The sequence below is a fragment of the Elgaria multicarinata genome, chromosome 4 (assembly GCF_023053635.1).
Source record: "Elgaria multicarinata webbii isolate HBS135686 ecotype San Diego chromosome 4, rElgMul1.1.pri, whole genome shotgun sequence".
In the NCBI taxonomy this organism is placed as follows: Eukaryota; Metazoa; Chordata; class Lepidosauria; order Squamata; family Anguidae; genus Elgaria; species Elgaria multicarinata.
Genome location: NC_086174.1, coordinates 59,803,069 through 59,827,739, shown reverse-complemented (window position 1 = coordinate 59,827,739; position 24,671 = coordinate 59,803,069). Strand labels below are relative to the sequence as shown.

The following is a 24,671-nucleotide window of genomic DNA, read 5'->3' as shown; positions in this document are numbered from 1 at the left end:
TTAGATGAGGGTTAAACAACCCTTGTTAATCCTAAAACAGACCATAGATTATGCAAAGATTGTTTAACCCTTGCATAATCCATGATCACACATGACAACCCCAAATGAGGGGTGCATTTTTGAAATGGCAACTGCACACATCATAACCTCATCGTAGGTTAAATAACCCATAGTGGGCAGTTGAGTCGTGCAAATTCTGAATTCTCATTCAAAAATGTGATGTATGCAATTGGCTCTCTTCCTCTTCTAGACTAGGCTTTTCCTAATCTAGAAGACGCTTTTCCGGCAGGTCTACCCAGATGAATGTGAAACCAAGAATTTTTAAGATGTGTTGATTTGTTGTACTAATGTTGTTCCCCACCTCAATCCAAAGGGAGAGGCGGGTAAGAAATAAATAAAAATTATATTATTATTATTATTATTATTATCTCTGACCCAGATTTCACTTTCTGAACTAAGTCCCCTGCTACCCACTCCATTTAACAGCATATCCTAGCTTGAAATACACTGTCTGGCCACAAACCATTGTCTTGAACTTCTTGTTGACTTTGAGAGAATATGTTTTAATGAACATTTTGGAAAACAAAGTTTCATCTTTTTACTGTATAGAGAAGCGCAGTGTTTGGTGGAGTGTATCAACAGCCTAATCTACTAGCATGAAAAGTGCCTGAATGACTGCATCATAAGTCTGTGTTTTATGTGTATGCAATGTGATGCGGTTAGGCCATTTTGCCAAGATTGTATTTTTAGCTGGAATTAAAATAATTAAGGAGAGCTATGTCTCCTTTACTCTCTCTCTCTCTCTCTCTCTCTCTCTCTCTCTCTCGTTTGTTCTTCTATTTCTTTGGTACCTAGGATGTATTTCTTCACACCTCTCCCCCTCTCCCCTAAGGTCATTTAACTTTATAATGCAACATATATGTGTGTGTGTGTAGAGAGAGAGAGAGCGCGAGCGCGCAGAGAATCAACCGTCAGGTTGGTTTTGAGAAGCAACTGAGGTCACATAAGCCCTCTGTTTTCTGACATCCTTATTTTCTAATATGTCAAAAGCTTACATTGAAAGTGATTAAAGCGCAGAGCCATCAAAATTTGACAGCAAATTTATAGATTGGAGCAAAAAAAAAGGAGGGGGGAAGGTTGCTGAAGAATAACCAATGTTATCAAAGACAAGGTGACACCTAGCTGAGAGATTTCTACGACAATTGGAAATAAGTCTCTGAATTTTAAAAATATGTACAGCTATTCCTGCTGCTTAAGGAACCACTGGCAGAGCTTCATATATGCATATTATCGCTAATGTGACCTTTTTCATTCTCCATACCACACATAATTTTGTACACCTCTATCATGTCTCCTTTTACCTTCCTTTTTTCCAAGCTAAACAACATAGCTGTTGTAACCTTCCCTCATAGGGGAGATGCTCCAGCCCCTTGATAATAGCATTTTTATTCCCAATTCCTTTTCTAATAATGCCTAACATGGGGTTTGCCTGTTTAACAGCAACCGCACATTGGCTTGACACTTTCATCAAGCTGCCCACCACAACTCCAAGATCTCTTTCTTGGTCGGTCACCACTAGCTCAGATCCATCAGGTTATACTTAAAGGTGGGGTTTTTTGTCCCAGTGTGCTCCACTTTACACTTGCTTACATTGAACTGAATTTGCCATTTTAATGCCCATTCTCACAGTTTGGAGAGATCCTTTTGGAGATCCCCAGTTTCTTTTTGTTCTGATCACCCTAAATAATTTGGTGACAGGGAAGAAGAGGAAGATTACACCAGCCTGACATATCCCCTTCCTCTCACTTTTCAGCTGCCCTTTATGCACTAGTATCCCAACCTCAATGTGCAAAGGGTTTGAATAGTGACTCTTCCTATGTACAGGAGAAGATTGTAAAACATAGTAAATATTTGAGAATGTTTAAAGGACTGTAAATCAGCTTTTAAACATAATGAAGAAATGTATTGTTAAAATGATTGTCACCTAAAACTTTTAAAACATGTTTTCATGTTAATGGGAAACATTCCATGTTCTGGGAATGTTAATGAGAAACATTTCCAGAAGCTCATTAGAACTCATTAAGCTAAGACCTTGATTAATTTCCCAGTCACAAACGTTTCTTCTGCTGGTGTGCCACAAATAAATTAGTAGGGGGTTATTTGTTATTAATTCAGTAAATCAGTATCATTTATGTTAACAAAATCTGCTGAGGTTAAGGCTGCGATCCGATACTCACTTACCTGGGACCTATATTGGTAGTGTGCTGTGTTTGCTTTGGGGTGATATCCAATTGTCAAAATGTATACTTTTATTTCAAAATGCAAAAAACGTATCACTAAAATGCAAACTGTAGGACTTGCCAAAGTTGTATTTATAAAAATGTAATTCCCAAATTATCTGTCTACAGGTTCATAAAATGACTGAATAACAGCAGGCACTGGCTTCTAATTATCCTCAACACCTTGCTAGCATAATGAAACCCACAATGCTTTTCATTAGTTGTCCAAAGGCTAATTCACACCATGATCAGGTGTGTTGTGACCACTGGAAATTGTGGCATATATTGCCTCCCGGTTTGTGGTCATGAAAAACCACAGATTACATGGAGAACTGGAGAGGGCACTCACACACCATCACAATTCACTCTTACCACATCCCCTAATCAGAATAAACCTATAATGATGTAACACATGACAAAGGAAATAAAAATAATAAATAATAAATAGGTTAGATAATATATTTTTAAGCCAATAGGTTACAACAAATGAATGGTTAGAGAATTTCTGAGTATAGCAGTCTTGTCTGAGATATATAAACTAAGAGGGAGATAATGTTTCCTCAGAAGTGTTATTATGAGATTTTCAAAGATTGCCAGCAATTAGATGAAAATGGAAACAATCTATAAACAATTTGTAATGTGAAACAGGGTGCAGGGTTTTATTCAGAATGTAATCCACAACGGAATATTTCTGTGAGTATCCACTTTGGCTACTTTTACTGCGAAACTGCTGAAGAGAATTCAGATCAGCTGGATTCTCTCTCAAACTCTTCTCCTCTTCCTGGTATCTGTGAGGATTCTGCATATCTCTGATATTCTATTATTCCTGCATCCAGCAACTGATTTTTTTTACCAGAAAATGAGAAAAGTATCCATTTTCTGTCTGTTTTCAATTTCCTTTGTCCTCTATGAACAATAATAGCTCATAACACACACTGGTGTACAAAAATATCACATCAATTTTAATACAGACAGTCTCATTTAAAACATGGGAGGGCAATCTTTTACAGACCTCTTACTTCTCTCTGCTGATATTCTTTATTTTTAAGGATAGGGTGGGCAATCCACATCCATGGGTGATGTTTGCGAAGCTGCGGAAGTATGTAGTGTGTTACAAATCCCACCATCCACGCTAAACCAAAAAGCACAAAGCTGAGAAATGGCTGTGTTAAAAGAAAAAGAAAGGGGAAAGAAACTAAATCTCATCTAAAAACAATATTTTTAAGTACCACAAATTATTTTTAAATCCAAAACACCATGATTTTCGTGAAGCCTTTTCATTTTAAAATAGCCAGTTTTTATTTTGAGAAATATACGCTTGTAAATGTAGCAGGTGGGGAGCATATGTGGGACTAAGGAAATGAAAGCAACATCTACTCTATTTTCTTTTTATAATGTGCTTTGTTATACAAAGTGTACTGATATTTTAGCTCAAGTAAAAAGAAAAAGGCAAGAAATGTTGCCGTGGGATTCTACCCGCCTCTGCAAAACATTTTGTTTGTACATTCCCATCCTAAGGACTCCATTGTGCTGGGTGATAAAACACAGAAAGTGTCTCATAAGGGTATGCCTTGTGGAAACTCAAGCTATGCCAGCTACAAGGATATAATGCAAGGAATACTTCAAGCCATGTAGCAAATTCTTTTCCATGATAAATATGAATAGATGTCAGAAAGCAAGGCCAATTAGAACTGGTGTCCATGCTAAAACCTCCAAATGGAGGTCACATGGCAGACGCTCCTTATGTTTGCAATAATGTGCAGAATGACTTGCCATGTTGATCTTCCTCTTTGTGTGGAGAGCTCTGGACTATCATCAAATACTCCTGGCCAAAGCTGGCAGTGACATCAACTCTCCACGTAATGGCCTTGCTTAGGCATAATGCTAAACTATGGATAAATGTTATGTGAGCAAACCCTGGGCTCGTTCCTGCGCTCTGATCTTCCTGGAGATCAGAAACATTCAATTAGGATTACATCCAAGCATTAGAATTGAGATTAATCTTAGCTATGGTTTATTGCAACCATCCAGCTTCCCAAACTGTGGTTTCAAGTAAATGTCCACAAGGCAAAACTTCATTTGGGAGACATTTTCCTTTCTTTTCTTTTTTACTGGTTGTTTTGCCCCACCCCCTACCTCCAATGGTGACCACAGTTGTGCCTTTACAAAGGCAAAGCTGTTGCTGGAAGACAGAAGCAAAGCCCATCATTCCCGTTTCTTTTACTCTACTGAAGAGGCCTGCCTAGAGTGACTGTTCTCACTCTTTAGGTGGCTGCCATGATGAATTTATAAGAGACGGTTCCATCACTCCTCAGGTCTGTTTGCCCCGTTAGGCTTTCCAGGTCCAAATTCAGAGATGGCATCTGTATTTCTAATTCCAGAGAAGTGAGAATGTTGCTACCTGTGATTTTCCCATCATAGTGATACAGTGTTGGGAAAAGCCACACATGGTAGAATTTTTTATTTGATGAGACTCTTAAAGAAACAGGAGCCACTCTCATTTTTTATATCTTGGTTATTCCTTTCTTCAACTCCATGCCTCCATGACCATTGTTTTCTCGGAAACAATCCTATTTCATTTCCTTTAGCCACTCTGACTCTTAGGGGGCAATCCTGTGAGGATAGTTGGCAGCCTCCAAACCCGGAGGCTGCTGAGTATCCAATGAAGCGTGGCTGGAGGACACAAGTGATCTTCGCCTCCATTCTTCAGCCACCCTGCATTTTTGCTAGACAGGTGATTTCCACCGTCCAAAAGCAAAAGCAGGGGGAGGAAAGCATCCAATGAAGTGAAAAGAAGGGTGAAATGAAGGGAGTCGCTATTAATAATCAAAGAAAGACATTCTGTTGATAAGAAGCCCTTTGCAGACATCTTCCTACAACTCGCTGAAGAAGGCCTTGAAAAGGTACAGGCCGAAACTTGTCAGGCTTTACAACCTACAAATAAAAAGTTCAGCATCCTGAGAATTTGTTTCTCCCTTCTTTTCACGATTTCCACCGTCCAACAGCGCTGCCTCAAAAGGGGAGAAAAGATGGCTCAGGTGTTCATAGGAAACGTTGTATAGCCGATGTCCCAGTCTTGTCCCCTCCCTGCCCCCAGAAACACCCCCTTTTCCCCATCTCCACACTCTGTTTTTCCAAGTGTGGAGATATACCCTGAACTGTACTGGCTACGAGGAGGAAGGGAAGGGGGGAAATGTGGTTTCTGGGTTCCGAGGTGGGAGCAGTGTCTGTGGGGGTGGGGATGGGGGTGGCATAGGATTTCTCCCTCTGCCAATCTCTCTACTGGCTCATCACTGCAGCCTACTTTCCGAAAACACACTGTCTTTCCTGCCCTCTTTCATAAGCTCCTCACGTACTTAGTTACCTGTCTCCTCTGCCTTTCTTATCTGTGTAACTCTGTCTCTTTGTGTTATCCCTCCTTTAAATGTTTCTTTTTGTTCAACTGTTTGTCCTCCCATGCTGCTTCTTAGCTCCCTGCAATTTAGCTTCTGTATCCTCCTCCTCCTTGCAGGGCCTTTTCCCAGTGCTTAGTCTCACTATCTTATCTAAATAGGTCCTCCTGTCCTTAGCCAGAGCAAAGTTTTACTCAAACTAACCTTTTACTTCAACTCATAAAAGCTTGACAGGTGTGAATATCCCATGGATATTTCAGCAGTATTCGAAATGTTCATAAACATTCCAAGACATTGCATTAGTTAAACCAATTTGTGCCAGAGACCCTGTAACTGCTGCACAAAATCTCTTAGCGTATTATAATATAGATTACTACATATTTATAACTAAATTCTTGTGTGTGAAGTGCTATGAAACTCCCATTACAACTTACAAGCAAATATATCTTCTACTCCCCTGTTATAACATTGCATTGCTTTGAATAGCAGAGATAATTATATCTTAGGAAATAATGTAGAAGGAAAAAATTATAATACCTACCCCTAATGACAAGAAAACAGTACTGGCACTGACTGCAAATGATAGCACAGCAGCCACAGAGCACACAATGAGATCTGACTTCAAAGTTTCCCTCTGTGAACATAATTTTTGAAATATAAAAACGCAAGTAAAGACCATTTCAACTTGCTAAATTAAACTACTCCATCCTCAGTAGTTGACAGTTGCATTATAATTATATCAGTTATTGCTTTAAAATATGTTCTCCATCAGCACTTTTCCAGCAACATTTGCTCAGTGTTCAGACAAAAATATTGGTAAAACGAGCGAGCTCTAATACAAGATACTTCAAAGCAAAAACACCATTTATCCAGTACTTGCCTATTTGCTGCGTCCACAAGAGTCTTTGAAATGACTGGAGTTTGTACAGAAGCAGTACTTAATGGGCACTATGCAGTCAAAATAGGAGTGGGAAGTGTATTCTCATTTGAATTACAAATCAAATGGGCATCCCCATCCACTCTGCTATCTATGCCACTAGACATGTGTGATGGAACTATGTGACTATGGATTCAGCCCACCGCGTATAGAATATATTGAAGTGTGGTTGGGTCTGCAATGATGACACGTTTCTACAATATGCCTTTCACCCTGGCAGTTGTCCATGGGGGAAAGCTTACTCCCACAATAAATGCACTTCCTAAAAGGGGCCTTAATGACTGTATGCCCAAAAGGGCATCCTGCAACCCAAGAGATTGCAGTACAACAACAAAAATGTGGGTAGAAATAAAAATGCAAAACGGAACAGAAATATTCTGTCTCAGAATCGCCAGAATGACTAGGAAGTCCCTGGAGTGAGTGTTGCCACAACATCAGTCGACAAAGAACTGAGGGATTAGGTGGAAACCCGTTAGGACATGTGCAATGGGATGGCGAGGGAGGGTTTCTGCCAAAAGTTCCTCAGCTGTAGACGTGTCCTGAAGCAAGGCTCCACACAGCACAGAGCCCCTATGTGTGATGCAGAGAGACCGTGAAGAACTGTAAAATATTGGTAATAATAATAACTCTGAGGGGAAGGGTAGCTTTGGTTGCGAGTTTGTATACATGAGACCTTTTTTGGGGGGGGGGGGGGAATGCTTACACTTTCTTCCCAGCCTTCTACAAAGAAAACATCTCATAAAGCTCTTCCTCATACCTAGAGATTAAACAGTGGGATTCTTCTTTTGCATTTAATTGGGGTTCTTTTTGCTCTGTACAAACTGTTATAGCTACTGGTTCTTTACTATTGGCACTTACAAGTCAGGAAGGAAGTTGGGTTTGAATGTAACACATGAATACCCGTAGGCTGCTGGTTATACAGTAATCGACCATGTGGATGCCTATGAAATTAATTATAAAGCTAGGAAGCTTCATTCCCAAAGTTGAATGGTCAATTATCCAGCACAGCCGCTTTGTATTTCTAGTCACCAAGGCTGACAAATTGTTCCAGGGCCATTCAAGCAACTAAAATGTAGCACAGCTCACTGGAACATGCAATGTAAGTTACTTCTAATGTGGATAGGAAATCACAGAGATGTACATTAAATAGTAACTCCCTCCAGATTCATCTTAAGGAGTGAACCAATTATATTCAGCTTAAAATGCATTCATTTCAATGCATCTGACTTAAAATAAATACTATCCACAATATACTTTGCATGTGTGCAAGCGTAGTAATATAATATATCATAATATAATGCTTTAAAAATAATACAATTTGATTACTTCTTTCACATGTCAATTTCAGTTTACTGTTTAACACTTCTACTTGATGCAGCTGGGCTCTGCTGTAATAATCATAGAATCACAGAGTTGGAAGGGGACATTTAGGCCATCAAGTCCAATCCCCTTCTCAGTGCAGGAATTTTGATTAAAGCAGCAGTATAGGGAAGGGAGTATTTAACCCTGTGGCCTCACATTGTTTTCTCCATCTAAAATTTCCCTCTGATGCTATTAGTCCTGCCAGAGAAAAAAATACAAGTAGAAACATAGAAACCTGCCTTATACTAGGTTAGCAAATTGGTCTATCCAGCCCAGTATTGCTCTGGCAGCAGGTCTCCAAGGTTTTAAAGAGGAATCTTTCCTGGCCCTATCTGGAGATGCTAGGGATTGGACCTCGGACCTTCTGCGTGCAAAGGATGTGCTCTTATCACTGAACTATGGTTCCTCTCCAATACAGATACAGGTATCTATACCATACCTGAATCTCCACATACACACCCCTCCCACAGTGAGCTAATAAAAGGTTTGGAAGAGCAATTTAGAACATGTAAGTAAGGGCTTGTCTACATGAGGCACTTATCATGCTCTTGTCATTCCCTACTCTAGACAAGGTTGTGACCCTCCAGTTTAGCTCCTGCGTCAAATCAGCACTTTCAGAGAGTTTTTTTTAGAGCAGAGAAAATGCAGCATTTAGTTGTGAAAGCGAAAAGATGGGTGATGTGTATTTGTGCTATTCTACTATAACACAGTACCACCTAGAGTTTATGTAGTGGGAAAACACCCCTCATGTAGTGCTTGGATCTCAATTCTGCTATGAAACTGAAAGTAGATAGAGCGGATTAACAGCCTCATGTAGCAAAACTCTAATACAGAGTGCTGTTGTTTTGATAAATATCAGAGCCCTATCACTGCTGCTTTCAGGAGATTTTTTTTTAAAAAAAACCTGCAGAACTCCTGCATCACATTTGTTTTCACCTTGAGTAATTTATCAAATGGCTTTTAATTTTCACACAGAAGATATGGACATAATTCCTATTCATAAAATTTTGCAGCATCTTACAAGAAAGAATCCTAGTAATTTTCTTCTACATGCCAAAGAAGAAACTTTGAGCAAGGAAGGCAGTCTTCTGACTCATCCCTAAAACCTTTCCATATCTGTCATTCAACAAAGATTCCATCTGAAGCAATTCACAGCTCTATCCAGACTTGTTTCTCTGCTAGAGAGATTTAAATAATTTGATCGGACATTTTGACAGTGTGTGTAAAACAACATCGCAGCACGTTTGCGGAATTTCAGAAGACGCCTCTGCAGTTGCTTCCATAAAATAAATAAATAAAGGAAGCCTACCACTGATTCTTTCATCTTCTCAGGAAGTGGATCAGCTTGTGAATCATCAAAATGTTGATGCAGAAGGTGAGGAAAATATTTACACTGGATAAGAGACCTAGTTTTTTTTTAAAAAAGGAACAGCTTGTTAATTACCTATTTACAGAGCTCCTCAGAGGAAAGCAACTAGGTTAGACAGAAAAAAAAGGAAGCACTGCTTCACACAGCACATAGTTAAACCACGGAGCTTTGAGTAAGGAAGGCAGTATTCTGTTTCATCCTTCAAATCTTGGTTGGCTTTAAAAGGGGATTAGAGAAATTCATGACGAATAACTATCAATGCAGCCATTCCTGCAGGCTGTGGCAGAGAAAGATGAGATGGGGCTTAGGGCCACTCCACTGAAAGATCACTTGCTTCCCCCACTCCTTTCCTTGTGTCTTTTTAGACTGTAAGCCTGTGGGCAGGGAATGATTACCTGTAAACTGCTCCAGGTGCCTTTTGGCTGATGAGCAGAATAACAATAGTAATAATTAGTGATAAATAAATAGCCATGATGGTCATATATTAACTCCAGTATCAGAGGCTGCATGTCTCTGAACACGAGTTGCTGGAGAACACAAGTGGGAGGGTGTTATTGCATTGTCCTGTTGTGGAAATGGGTTTTTAGGATACAAAAATAGGCTGCTATTTTGTATCCTGAGAACTTGTTTCTCTCCTTTGTGACTTACTTTGGATGTTCACCTCCTCCTGCTTTTTTATGTTCATGAGTGCCTAGTTTTAATAACTCATCAGGGTAACCAAGTGGGATCGACTAGCTCAGTGTTTGAACACCAGCAGTCCCTAATGTAAGGCTGAAAATATAGTATTTCTTTGGAGAAAAGGACCCTGAAAGTCTCTGTGCTGAGAGGGAGGACCAGACACCCTAGCTGAAGAGCATTGCAATAAAGCAATTCTTATATAAGTATCATAGCCATACAGTAGATTCAGGGAGCACCAGCAAAGGCTGGTAGCCCCCACCCCCTGAGCAAAGTGCCTAACAGCAGCCACTGGTTGTGATGATAAAACATGGATATGGATGAGAGTGACTATTCAGCACTGAACAGAGAGGGGCTTCTCAGTGCCCCCCCCCCCCCCCACTATGGAATGAGCTTCCCACTGAAGCCCTCCTGGCACCAACACTGACATCTTTGCAGCACCAGGTTAAAACTATCCTCTGTCCACTCTCCGACTGTCTTGAACAGGTCTGTTATTGATTTTGTTTAGAGAAATTGTTTTTAGGTATTTACATTGTCTTAAATTGTGTACGTTAAGAATTTTTAGACTGTTTTATTATTATGGTGTATAATTTAATGTTATATCATGTTTATAATGTTGTGGTTGGCACTTTTTTTTAGAATTGTTGTGAACTGCCCAGAGAGCCTTGGCTATTGGGCAGTATAGAAGTAAAATAAATAATAAAATAGTCCCCAAAAATTCTACAGGGCTGATTTTGGTATAAGTGTATTTATATCAAACGTGAGACAGATCTGTATCATTTCCATGGAGTAAGATTCTCCCTACATTCCTAACATCATGAAATATCCTCTGCCCCCATACATGTGCCGAATACATTACAGAAAATCACCTGAAATAATCTGTGTGTTGATTTAGGATGTTTATGTAATGATGCTAAGGGTGCAATCCTATGCATGTTTAGACAGGAAAAAGTCTGACAACACCCAGCACTAAATTTCACTGCTGCTCTATTTTCAAGCAGTCACATTTTAGAGGTTAAAACAGCTATGTTGGTAGAAAATATGCTAATTTCAAATCTAGCTTTGTGTTCCAACTTCTTTTTCATCTTTATGACACCACATCTCTTTTATACACTCCCAGTCTGTTGAATCCCCTTTAATTTAGTTCAAAGTAATTTTTGGGGGAGAGGATTATGCACTTTAATCATAGTTATTCCATGAATATTTGATGCTTTTTTAATATCAGAAGTGAGTGTTTTAATCCCAAACAAGATATTTAAGAGCAATTCAAACTGCAGAGATGTGATTAAAGGTATTAGAAGAGATTAGAAACTGTACAAGGTAACCAAGCAAGGGTTTGAAGGACACAACATTCCTCACTTAAAGCAAGGCAAAAGTGTCGTTTTTTATAAATAAGAATTTAAAGAAAAAAACATATATGTCTTTTTTGGAATTTTAAACAGTGGTCATGAGTGTTTCTTCCATGCCAGTTGTGAAAACTCTTGTTGCAAAGTCTGTTCAGAACTGAGCATCCCAGAGATCTGTAAGCAACTTCATCAATGTGCACATGTACAGCCACATATGCCATGCAGAGGCAGCCTAAGCATATTTACATGGGAAAATTTCTGCCATAAGTTTCCTCCCATATGAATGTATCCATAACTTACCACAGTTTATGGTCCTGTTGTATTGCTCATCACCAAAAGAGGCTACGGGTGCAATCCTATACATTTTGATGGCTTTAAAAGGGGGTTAGATAAATTCCTGGAGAAGGCTATGAATGGTTACTAGGCCTGAAAGCTATGTGCTACCTCCAGTAAGCCTACATACTCCAGTTGCTGGGGAATATGGGGGTGGGGTTTACTGTTGCACCCATGTCCTGCTTGTGTGTTCCTGGTCAACAGCTGCGAACAGAATGCAGGACTAGATTGACCCTTGGTCTGATCCAGCACGGCTCTCCTTATGTTCTTAATCAGAAAGAAATCCTACAGTTCCCAGCATTCCCCAGTCAGCATGGGGCAGGGCTATTTCTATGGCAGCACTCTGACTTGTGGAATCCCCTCCCTATTGAGGTAAGACTGGCTCCTTATGTGCTAAGTTTTTGACGAACGTTTAAAAACATTTTTATTTTCATACAGCTTTTAATTTTGGTGGAGTTTTTTTAATGCAAGATCTATAGTTAATTTCATAGAATCATAGAATAGCAGAGTTGGAAGGGGCCTATACTTTCTTGGGCTTTTAAAATTTTCTTGGGCTTTTAAAAAAAGTTCTGCTCTAAAATCTATTTTTTTTGTTTAAAGTTGTTTTACTGTTCTGTTGTGCATACCATTTTGGGAACCCTGTTAGGGCTGAAAAGTTGTTTAATAAATAAAAAATAAATAAGCCATCAATGTAAACCACAGTGGCAAAGAGATGAAAAAATAGTTGCTGATAACTTACATTAAAACAGACGGATCGCTGCTTTGCCTACTCAGATGATAAGAAAGTGCAACTAAAAGGCCACAGAAAGCAGAGAATAATGCAGGAATGTGTTGAGCATCCCATGGCTCCTGCAGAAATAGAAAAGGGGAAAGAATGCTTTTATGTTATGAATTAACAGTTGCTTTGGAGAGAAGCAAAACACTGTCTCTCCTCTTAAATTTACAGTAGTTCAACTGTTACTCTACGTATTAAAAGAATTATGTTCTCGTTCAGTCTGTCTAATGTGGGAGAAGATACGATGTCTGAAACACACTGCATAATTATATAAATCACAGTATCTTTTAAATCAGCATATAACAAGAGCCAAGGAAACCCACACGGAAGTCAGAGGCAAAATGAATAGTTCTAAGGTAAAACTTAAAGGGAATAAATTTCATTTACCCTCCAGTGCAATAATATGGAGTAGCTCCAAAAGCAACACCTGGAAGTACAAAAAAGTTGATACAAGTCTGTTCCAGAAAGTGGGGGGTCTCTCAGGCACACGTGACAGCTGGGGCTGGGGTGGAAGGACCTTGGCAAAAATTGCCTCCTCCTTTATTCATCAGGAGCATCTTGGATCAGTCTGGAACAAGGTCATTATAACCACTTCAATTCTATTTCTTTTCCTTTCCTCCTGTAAATCTATCCATTTTTGCATCCTATAGCCCACCGCCACCCAAACCTTCCTTTCGCACACAGCTTCCCAAAACATCACCATGCCATTTCCACTCATTTGCCAAGCATCCACTCTTTAACTTCTGTCCTTCTCGATCTCGATGTTACAAACATTAGAACTAGTATATTGGGCCATGTGCTATGTGGTTGGTACAACAACCAGGCTATTTCTCTCTTTTATAATAAGTGTGTGTGTATGTGTGTGCATTAAAATAAAAGCCTGTACATTTTGACTTCAATGGTTCTTTGAGCAATTCACCACCACCAATTTAGAGTAGCTATTTCCCATTTAGTTGAAATGCAATGCATGCATCTGCTGTGTGCATGCATCACACCTTTGGAAAAGATCCCTTTGTTCCTGCGTCTGTCTTGACACATGTACACAGGCACGTTTGCATATAGAGAACACATGGTAACAGTGTGAAATGACTCCCATATACGTTCTGAGCATTTTTACACCAGCACTACAAAACTAAAAATAAAAGTTGTGTTGGCATAACTGAAATGATTGGAATTGTGTAAGGAGCTGCCTAACTCCAACTGCTAGCTATATGGAGCTTCCACCATGGGGACTTTTTCAAACAGCAACTACAGCCATTGCTTATGCATATAAATTGAGCCTAAATATGTTAGCATTATGTGGTTCATTGCTGTACAAGACGTCATGTCATTCATTCACTTTCTTTAACTACTTCTGCTTTGAGATTCAAAGGTATCTCTGTTGGCCCTTTACTAATATTTCCATAAACTGAACGTATGAGTCAGTATATACTCAAAGCCCTCTCTTTAGGGATAAGCATGATGAGAAATCACAACACATTCAATTTTTACATCTATGGGCATCTTAACACTCATTAGATAATTAACAGTATAAAACCTGAAGCTCTTTCCAAAGTTCACATCTCTAATAGGTGTAGAACAGTGCCCAGGAGTACCTAACTTGGAAAGGTTTTCTCAATTTATAGCCAGTCTCTAAAGCACTCTCCCATATATTGAATTATTTTTATATGTTGATAGTACGTTTTTCTACTGATCTATGAATGGTACTTAATGAATCAATGAATGGCTCTAAATGAGCATCTGTGGATATCAAGCCTTGTATGTTTGTTTTTAAAAATCTACTGAGAATTCCTGCTGCTTGGAAGGTATCTTTCCATTCTACATGCTCACTCCAAAACTTTAATTAACACAAATTAGTCAAAGGTATAGATTAAGTTACTGCTACTAAAAATGCATCACAAAGCAGTTCATGCCTCATTAATATGATTGATGAGTGTGGGAGATTATCAATCTACAATTTAAACTATACTAAGCCCACTTGTTAAGAAAGACCTGAACAGTAACTATACCCATGGGAACCAGAGAACCAATTTTGCAGGCATGCACTTCTGTGCTTATGAAATACAAATACACATGATGTACATTGCCAGATGTACTGCCACAAAGTGTATCCATGAGCAGAGATAGTGGGTCTGTCTCCAATAAAAACATGAAGTGGTTCAACATGAAACGTAAGCAATTATGGACCAATGGCAGCCAAACTGGAAGGACAAATTAGTTGGGATAGAACTAGTTTTCATGAAGTTTCAATGTAATTCCATGTTGGCACTGTGACATGCAATGCTCAGATTGCCATAAATAAACCTGCTGTCCCCACTGCTTTCTGAGCTAATTTCATGAAAGGAAGGTTAAGGGACATCCTAATAGGAAACTGGAGTAAGATTCCATCAAGCAGTAGATGGATAGTATACACACACCTGCTGGCAAACCCTGCAACTAAGATGATAGCTACCCTTCTTCTGAATTCAGAGGATGGGCAAGTAAAGTTGTATCCAATGTTAATCCTGCTTAAAGTAAACCCATTGAAATGAATCAGGCTTAAGTTAAGCCCCATTCATTTCAATGGGACTATTCTAAATAGAAAAAATATTGGATACAACCCTTTGAGTCATCCTCACAGCTAGGTTCTTCACAGAGGAACCCAACAGCAATGCTGTAATGCAATGCAATGCTGCAAACCGCCATCTAATGAAGCTGGACAGTCATGTACAAAGAGCTTCTGTACTTTTTAAGGAGCTACAAACTTAGGTGAGGGGCCATAGCTTCATGGTAAAGCACTTGCATTGCATGCAGAAGGTCCCAAGTCCAATTAAATCACAACATTTCAAAACGCACATTGGAAGAGGTTTCCAAACTTTTCTTCCTTCCTTCCATCTATCCTTCCTTCTTTCTTTTCTTTTTTCTTATTAAAGAAGGCAGATTAAAACGAATGATGAATGAGAAAGGGTGATGCTGGGCTCTATTGAAAGTATTATAACTTAGGGCACAATCCTATGCATATTTAGACAGAGAAAAGTTCTACAGCTACCAGCATGCCCCAGCCAGCATGATTGGCTAGGGAATGCTGGGAGTTGTAGAAGTTTCTTCTGTCTAAACATGCATAAGGATTGCGCCTTTAGTCACTGGTTTTAGCCATCTAGCCCAACGCAGTAATCAGTGCTGCAGAAGAATTGCTCAAAAGTGTAAGGTAATAATGGAGCAGTTACGAGCTCCGCATCGTTCTACACCCAAACACACATCCCTTAATTGTCTTATCTGAGACTTTTTAAAAATATATTCCTGTCTGTGAACTAGTCTCAACAGTGAGTGGGAAGATGAGCCTGTGTCTGGTGCAAGGATGGGAACCCTCATTCCCAATTTGATTGAAAACCATGTATATTGATTCATTATTATGATCTCAAGACACACAAAAGACTGAAGCAGAGAAATTCAACTTCTTGGATTTCGGTATGATACTATCTTTGGCTCTTACTGGCCTCTTGAGGAAAAGACCATACCTTGTGGGGCTGGCCCAGTGCTTTCACATGCTTTACTATGTGATTTCTCTATTTGTGCTAAAGGAAAAACTCGTTGCCAAAGATGCCGCTACTCCCCAGGAGAAAGGGAGGTGCTGAATGGGCCACTGTTACTTCTTTGTGGAACATAGGCCTCATCTACACCAAGCAGGATATTGCATGATGAAAGCAGTATGAAAGCGGTATATAAAAGGCAGGAGCCACACCAAGCAGGATGTAGTGGTATGAAAGCGGTATATGGTATGTGACCATGGGCCCCAACAGTTGTCAGTACACTTCAATACTGCTCTAAAGCAGTAGTGTGGCTCCTGCCTTTTATGTACTGTTTTCATAGTGCAATATTCTGCTTGGTGTAGATGAGGCCCCAGTTAAACTTAGGGCTCTGCCTTCGCAGGATACTGGAATATAGAAAAGCTGCCAAATGCAGTATTGATCACAGACTTCATTTTGTAAAAGCACATTTCTAGTCCTTATGGTTGCGAACAGAGTACGTGAGGGGAATTTGTAGTGAAATATCAGAAGCCAGACAAGTTGCTAGATTTTCAAGTAGGCAGGAGGCATAACTGGACTATATAGGGTTTGATGTGCCTTATGAAGCAACTTATATAGCTCTGGTTATACTACTGGTCATCATCACAGCCAGAGTTCCATGGGTCAATTTTGCACAGCATGACATTTTGTTTTGGTTGCTTTAAAACCATTAGATTTTACATTTCACAGGAAGCCAACTGTTATAAGAAAGGGAATACAGGTGTTCTTTTACATTTTATATCCCTTCACTTCCCCATCTGTTTCCTTCCTAAAGTGCTCTGATCTTATTCGCTGCTGTTCATGTGGAAGCCATCCCTCGGCTGCTGCCGTTCATTATGCTCCCCCCACAATCAACCAACCCCCTCCCAGTTCTCCTACATCCTTCTGGAGATGGGATGAACATAACTGTACACCATTGTTTTTATAGTGAAGCTGTATATTTTTTCATTTTACTTTTTAAAAATTATTATTACTGATTTCCCCGAAAAGTTGTGACTCCTTTTAAAAATAACAAAAAATCAATGCTGTCCATATTATCACTTCATCTTCCAAATTGCTCTTCCATTGTTTATCCTTTTCATTTCCCTGCAACACCTGGGGGGTAAATTTCTCTCTGGGGAGAAAGTGGATTTTTGTGTTCTTGAATTCTATCTATGTAGTCCCCAAGGGGTATAGACAGCAAATCACTGTCCAACGTGGGTGTCCTTTCTACTGAACTGCAGCATGTGCGACCCCCTTGCAAGCATTCCCTAAATGGGCAATAAAAGATATTTAACTTCATGTTTTAAAGGAAAGCAGGTTTAACACAAATCTTCACATTGTATAAAGAGGTATGAAAACTCCAACCCCAGAGTGGACGAAGGTTAGAAGATGAAATAAGTGGCATCATTTTCACATGCTTAATTATTCTGCTTAACAGTATCTTCAGAAAGGACAGGGTCATAAAAATTCAAATGAGGTGTAATTTTCTTGTACGAACGGGAAGTCTGCAGTTAATATGTGTAATTTGCAGCTGATATCTTGTAAATCTTTCACAGCACTCTCCAACTTCAGGGTAGCATTATAAGCACATTTCAAAGCAGTATGAAGTCTAGCCTATGGGCAAGATTGCTTATCTGCAAAACCACCTGCCTGGTGTAATTTAGATGATTGTGCTGTGAAAAGATGTGCAAATGGCAGAACATGTTTAAAAGGATTGTCCTTAATGCTATTTACCAAAAAGGCGATTTGGAAGTTGTTAACCCTCAGATAGCAAGCAAAACTATACAAAGCAATATATGAATGCATTTGCATTAGATTCTCATTCCCTCCTTCATAATCCCATATAATATTTCCCAGCTCCTTCTGCTTTTAATTGCCTTTTTTCCCATCTTCACAAGAGACAAAGGCTCAGCAAAAGGTGCAATCTGCTTTTCATGGAGGAGGAACGAGCACAAACTCCTTCCTTTCTCCACGCAACAAATGTAATGTGTGATGCAGAGCCTCCACATCGAAGCACATATGCGCACTGCACCAATTTGCACAACCTTGCTTCCCCCACTAGCCACTTTTTGTGAGGAGAGGAAATTGTGCAAATCAGGACATTGGGCATACAGATTGCTTAAGAGGAAAAGAGAGAAAATGATGCTAGAGCTATTATAGTTGTTGACCTGTTTTGCTTCCAGAATCACTTCTCCTTACCTTTACTGCATTGAAGCAGATTGCATACAGGACAATCACAACTACAAAGCTTCGAGAAACACTGTATAGTGAAGATATCATCCCAGCAGCAGCTGAAATACAGAAATATAAATTTACTGTTCCCATCTGGATACAGCTGATGTAGTACAAATCAAAACTTTAAAAGATTCCTGCCAATTTATTAGAAAAAAAATAGTCCCAGGCTGTTTTTTCTGGATGAATTACATTAGGTCATAAAATCAGACAAATTATTGAGCCCAGAGAGATTTGAATGTCAGCTTTAAGACAATCTTACAAAACAGATGAAATGAAATCACAAATGCCACATTCCTGTGAGACACAGGAACAGGTATGAATAAAGTACACAATGCCAGAGGAACCTGTGCTTACACCTCTCAAATGTCCTTCATTTAAAGCTAACCCTTTTAAAGATTCCTTTCTCTGTGTTATGTGCCTTGGGACATCTGCAATTTCTACCAGGCATCCTCGGATCTGGCCTCAATTTCTTTTGAATTTTCTGGCAGCTGTGTCTACTAGCTGCTGTAGCCCATTGCCCTGCCCATCAAACTAATAGTGAAGGGATCTTTGCTTTTCCACTGAGGTGCAGGTTGGAGAAAAGATAAGCAGCAGCACAAGAAGGTAAAAACACAGGGCGCTACTAGTCTTCCAGAGATGCAACATCATTGCAGGCTTATTAGGCAATTAACAGATATTCCCAGAGTTGCTCAGGTCTCTGAATAACGTTAATCCGCTTACCTCCGCTCCTTGCTGATGCTGCTCCTGGCCATTCATGTGGTTGAAACTTCCAGTAATATCTTCAGCCACTAGGGGAAGGCTTCCCTAAGCAGCACATATCTTTGCAGTCCATACAGTTTGACGCCAGGAGAGATTAGTAGGCTGAGGGGCACCCTCCCACACACAAAAGGAATGGAGTGGGCATAGCTCTTCCTTCGGAGGCTGTAGGGGTGCATCATGACAGGAGCCATGCCTAGGGGTGCCACTGTGTGTGGCTTCATTCAGATGGGGCGGGCACAACATGTCCAACTCTGACAGCTGTGTGCATTTGTTTGAAGGCTTCGCTGTATCAAACTAAGGCCTATCCCAACCTGAGCAAATCTGGGTCAATTTGCTAGTATATATATTATAATAAACTGCTTACCAGAACCACCAAAGACCAGCATATCTATTTGTTCCAAGAGATATATGCAGAAAGTGTTGATTTGTGGGAAAAGACCAAGAAGAGAAATTGCAGGAAAGCAATATAAAAATCCTAAAATTAAACACACACACAAACAGAAAATGAGTTCATTTGTTGCATCTGAAGGTCTCATATGAATAAAAGATTTTTAATAAATAATTGGGACAATTTCTATCACGGGAGTATGGAAACTTTTGTGTCAACAAAAAGGTAATTGGGAAGAACTCATGGGACTGTACCGGCACATTTCAAACTTCTTGTTGTTGATACATCATTGGGAATTTACCACATAAGAAGGAGATAGAATATAAATATATTGAATATTATTACTTGAATCATTAATAATTTCTTAATATATGGTCTAAATAAAATGCAATTTGGTATTCACTGGAAATGGTGGGGAGGCAGGCAGGGGAGTCAATGGTAGGCGGAGCCAACCATTCTGGTTTTGTCCCCATCCTCTTCCCTTGCAATGACACCAAGAACATTTACAAGCCACCACCAAATTAATAGCAAATTCAATACCCAGGTTCAAAGCCCCACTTAACCACCATGCACCCAAACAAATGGATTCTCCTGTATTTGCAAGACCTTTTCATGGGCTCTTCCCCACGTCACCATGAAATGACAAATAATATCTGCCTCCATAGACAGAACTGTAAAAATTATGGCTCTTGCTCTTTCCAGTGCTACCATCATGCAAAAACATGGATCCGAGGCATGGATCATCATGGATCTATATGACTTTTATGTGGGATCTTCTCCAATGCACCAGCAAAACACAGAACACATCTATATTCATGAAGGTGACCTACAACTTGGGAGCTCTGGGGGGGATCCCTTGTAAAAATCATGAAGATCCATAAGGATCTGTGTCTAAAATACATGTTTTGTATCATGTTGGCACTGGAAAGTGCTGGAGCCCTGATTCTTACTAGGCAGACTATAGACACCAACATATGCTTTAACTAGGCGGTGGTGGTGGAACCCAGACCCCAGAGAAAAGCAGAGAGCCACTGCAATCCCCCATTGAGCCATGGAAGTCACCGGGTGGGGACCCTGGCCCAGTCACAAACACACACACATACATTCATTTGCTCGCTCTCCTTCCCAGTCCAATCTATGTCCTATGCTCACTCCCCTAGCCCTAGCATTTTCACTTATATCTCCCCCACCTTCCATTTCTGCTCCTCCCGACTGCTTCTATTTTAGCACCCCCTAGCTACCTACTTCATTTTCAGTCCATTTAGTCCCACCAAGGCCTTCCATTTTCAGTTCATTCTTCTCTCTCAACCCAGCTTTCCATTCCATAAGAATCCATCGACCAGGTCTGACAGTCTTTCCTTCTCTCCCTACCATTGCTTCTTGATGTACTAATGCTACCTTTACCCAATGCACAGCTCCTGTTATCATTAAGGAAAAATAATAATTCTGTGCCTATGAGTCTCTGAAGGATTTGATATGCCTGCTGAGTAAGGAGATTGACAACTAGTATCCTCCTCCAAGTGGTAAGTAGGTTAGCCACTTATGTAGTACCAAAAAAATGAGGAAACGTGTCACTGAAAAAGAGGACAAAGGGGGACACAGATTTGCATGAAATCTTCATGTCCTGATTTATATAGATTCAAATTTAGAAATAATTGCTATAACTGAAAGTAGAAATACAATACATCAAACCATAGTGGGAAGATTGTGATTAAGTGGCAACCTGTGTTCCTTCTCAAACTGTTGTCTCCTTGCTAACTGTCAATGGGCAACTTCAAGTTCTCTGTGTTCCCTTTTTACAGTTCTTCATCTTTAGAATGGACTTGAACAGCCTTTCGAACAGAGGACTGTCGTCTGTAAAGCAGAGTACATGGCTACCCTAGTGCTAAGAAAGGAGCTAGCGCAGGGGCAGCCTGAGCCTGAAGGGGCAGTGTCCCTTTTGCCCTAATGAATCACCATGCACTGCAGTTTGGTTAACAAAATATACAATAATATCCCCATAAATTCACATTCCCTTTAAACTTTGGAGACAGTCTTATTTCTTATACTCTGAAGAACATACTCTCTATCCTACCATAATTAGAGATGGACGGATCAGTTTATTTCCAGGATGTGTCAGTTTCACATATGTTCATTCATATGTCTGTTCCATCTCATTTCTGCATTGATCTGTTTTTTTTAAAGAATCAGCATAAAAATTCATATTTAAATACTGTTTATGAACGCATTTTCATACAAAATATGCATTTTAACTGCAATTTCTCCTAAAATGCATATTTTGTATGCATTTTGGTAAACCTTTTGAACTTAGAACTGCATTGCAAAATTTGGAGAAGTGCAAAAACTAGAAAATAACAGCATTCTGATCTGCACATTAGCCTGAGAAGTGCAAATTGACCCAGTTCATTTCAAAAAGCAGACCAAATGAAATCTCAAGGCATTGCTAAGGAGAATAGCACAGAACACAGAGTGGTAGCTGTTTAGTGTCAAACTTGGGCCCGTGGATATAACACAGCCTCCAAATTTGATGACTATTGACTTTATACTGTTAGTTTTACCCTACCCAGTGCCTGTTTACCCTGCCCTGTGCCTGTTTGCATTCTCTTCCCCTCCTTATTGTTTTATCATGGTTTTATTAGAATGTAAGCCTATGCGGCAGGGTCTTGCTATTTACTGTTTTACTCTGTACAGCACCATGTACATTGATGGTGCTATATAAATAAATAAATAATAATAATAATAATAATAATTGCAAGCATAATAATCTGCTTTGGAATTATTTCATATTGAAAAATGGGTAATAAATATCAGAAATAAAATAAAATAAATAACTTGCTGCAATGTCACTAGCCCTCGGGAAAACTCCATTTCGCAGGGGCTATTGCAAGATTGTGCACTTCAACAAGGAATGCCAGGCAGTGGCGAGAAAGAGGGGGAAATAATCTCTCTCCTTCCCCTCTCTTTGCAGTATGCTTAGTGGCGTAGCAGAGCCAGAGCTCATAGGGGCACTGCGCTGGTGTTTTTTTTAATTATTATTATTAGCAGGGATAGTAACGTCCTTTGCCATCCCCCCTCAGAATTCCCCTGTTCCCTTTGAGCTTAGATGCAATTCTCATAGTAGCTGGTAGGGAAATAAATTTTCCCAACGACAATACATTGTTCCCTATTGTAATACAAAGTATTTTGCAGCTGGCTTGGTCTTGCATGGGCAATTAAGACCCATTAACTTTACAAGTCCTGGTGGAGTTGAAAAATGCTAGAGCTAGGATTTTGAAATTGATCAATCCCGGTTTTAGACACTCTTTGGGGTGTGTGGCTATGGGGATTATCATGATGAGCTCCTGTGCTTCAAAGTTTCCCACTACACCACTGAGCATGCTTCTACCAGAAACACCAGTAAATACAGCTGAAGGGGAGGGGGAAGAGACTGAGCAGGGTAAGGAAGTTTAGGCATTCAGTGGGGGCCTTAGCTAGACCTAAGGTTTATCCCAGGATCGTCCAGGGGTCATCCCTGTTCATGTGAATGACACACAGGATATCCCAGGAGCAGGCAGGGATGACCTCGGGATAAACCTTAGGTCTGGGGAATCAGGGTTTTTGGGAAGTAGCTTGGCTTATTTCAGAGCCAATTGAGCACCAACTCAGGGAGGGGAAATAGCTTAACTCTATTTCTTGGTTAAAATCTTTAGCATATTGTGTAACGATAGCATACGAGTTGCTGCAAAGTCACTTAAACTGAAAATGCATCATGAACAATCCAACAAAAATCTGATCTGAACTCCATGGGAAAAAGAGGGGAGGGTGTGCCTCCTGTCACGTTATAGCTCTAGTTAAAGAAAAATCAATCAGACAGCTATGTTAACAGGGCCATTGGGAGGCTGTAGAAAGCTCTGTCTCAAATTGCACAGATTGTTTGCTCTGTTTCTTCTGGAGCACACACACACACACACACACACAGAGAGCATTTTGCTATGTGATGGTTATACAGGACTGGCTAGGGAATGCTGGGAGTTGTAGGACTTTTCTCTGTCTAAATTGCATCTAAACATGCATAGGATTGCACCTTTAATTTGTGACTGCCAGTGTGCCTAGCATACTGTTCCTAGGTTCCTGTCTCGTGTGTTGTGAGCTCTTTCTACGGCTCAGGGAAAGCACCACTGAGTGCCTGTTAAGTTTGATTTGTTGTTGTTGTTGTTGCTGGCTCTGCAGGTGACCGCGGTGGCTGGTTGGCTGACTCAGTGAACCTAGTCAAAGCTGTGGCTCAGTGGCCGTGCACCTGCTTTGCATGCAGAAGTCCTAGGTTCAATCCTGGCATCTTCAGGCAGGGCTGGAGAAATTCCTGCCTGGAACCCTGGAGACACTGACAGTCATTACCAACATGTCTGGGCTAGATGGACCAAGGACCTCACTCGATATAAGGCAGCTTCCTATGTTCCTGTCTATGATTTGCTTGCAGCGGCTGCAACAAGGGGAAGAGGAGGAACAGAAGAGGAGGCAGGACAAGTGTGAGAAAGCAGCAGGCTCCTCTCCGCATGGTGTTCACACAGGGCCACAAACAGGAGCAAGTTGGGGGCATAGTCACAACAGGCTGCTGCTGTTGTTTCTTGGGTACACATAGCGGTAGCATTTCTGTTTGCTTGCCGAGGTTAAAGAAAGAAAAAAATGAGACCCAATGGAAAGGAGCTGTTGCTGCTTCAGTTTCGCAGCACCCACAGCAGCACCCACCCTTCCCCTTGCTTGTTTGTTAAGTTTAAACGGCAAAAAAAACCCACTTCTTTTGTGGGGGGGGCGGAGAAACATGGTCCGCCAGCAATGTCCATTCTGCTGGTGGAAGGACACTACTGGATAGAATCCATAAATACCACTAAAGTAAATTTCTAATTTTAAGAATCTGTTTGTATGTGTGTTCTCATCCTCCTTTACTATCCCAGGAAGGTAAACCGCCCAGAGAGCTTCGGCTATGGGGCGGTATATAAATGTAATAAATAAATAAAGGTGTTATATTATTGGGAAGTTGAGTCCAGATCCTTTGTGATCTACCAGTTCAGAGAAATCCTCCCAAAATGCATGCCACCTAGGAACTACAAAGGAGAATGTGACAGGAAGACTGCCCTGAGAAGCTTTGAGATGCAGTGGTTACTATTCCTGATGGCTCTATGCTGCCTCCAGTATCTGATGTACACCAGTTGCTGGGGAACATGGGTGGAAAGGTGCTGTTCCACTCATGTCCTGCTTGTGGGCTTCTCTAGGCAGCTATTTAGAACTGTGAAAAGAATACTGGACTAGATGGATCA

At 40.3% G+C, this 24,671-nt stretch overlaps 1 protein-coding gene across 1 annotated transcript in view; it reads right to left on the bottom strand.

The window, feature by feature from the left end:
- PCNX2 (pecanex 2) overlaps positions 1–24,671 on the bottom strand; it is a 140,934-nt gene that overhangs the window by 78,251 nt on the left and 38,012 nt on the right. The window contains exons 14-19 of the mRNA XM_063124381.1: positions 19,354–19,464; positions 18,195–18,286; positions 12,433–12,542; positions 9,280–9,376; positions 6,213–6,305; positions 3,292–3,442 (exon numbers count right to left, since the gene is read on the bottom strand). Of these exons, the coding sequence (XP_062980451.1) occupies positions 3,292–3,442; positions 6,213–6,305; positions 9,280–9,376; positions 12,433–12,542; positions 18,195–18,286; positions 19,354–19,464 (654 nt within the window). The remainder of the gene's footprint in view (positions 1–3,291; positions 3,443–6,212; positions 6,306–9,279; positions 9,377–12,432; positions 12,543–18,194; positions 18,287–19,353; positions 19,465–24,671) is intronic.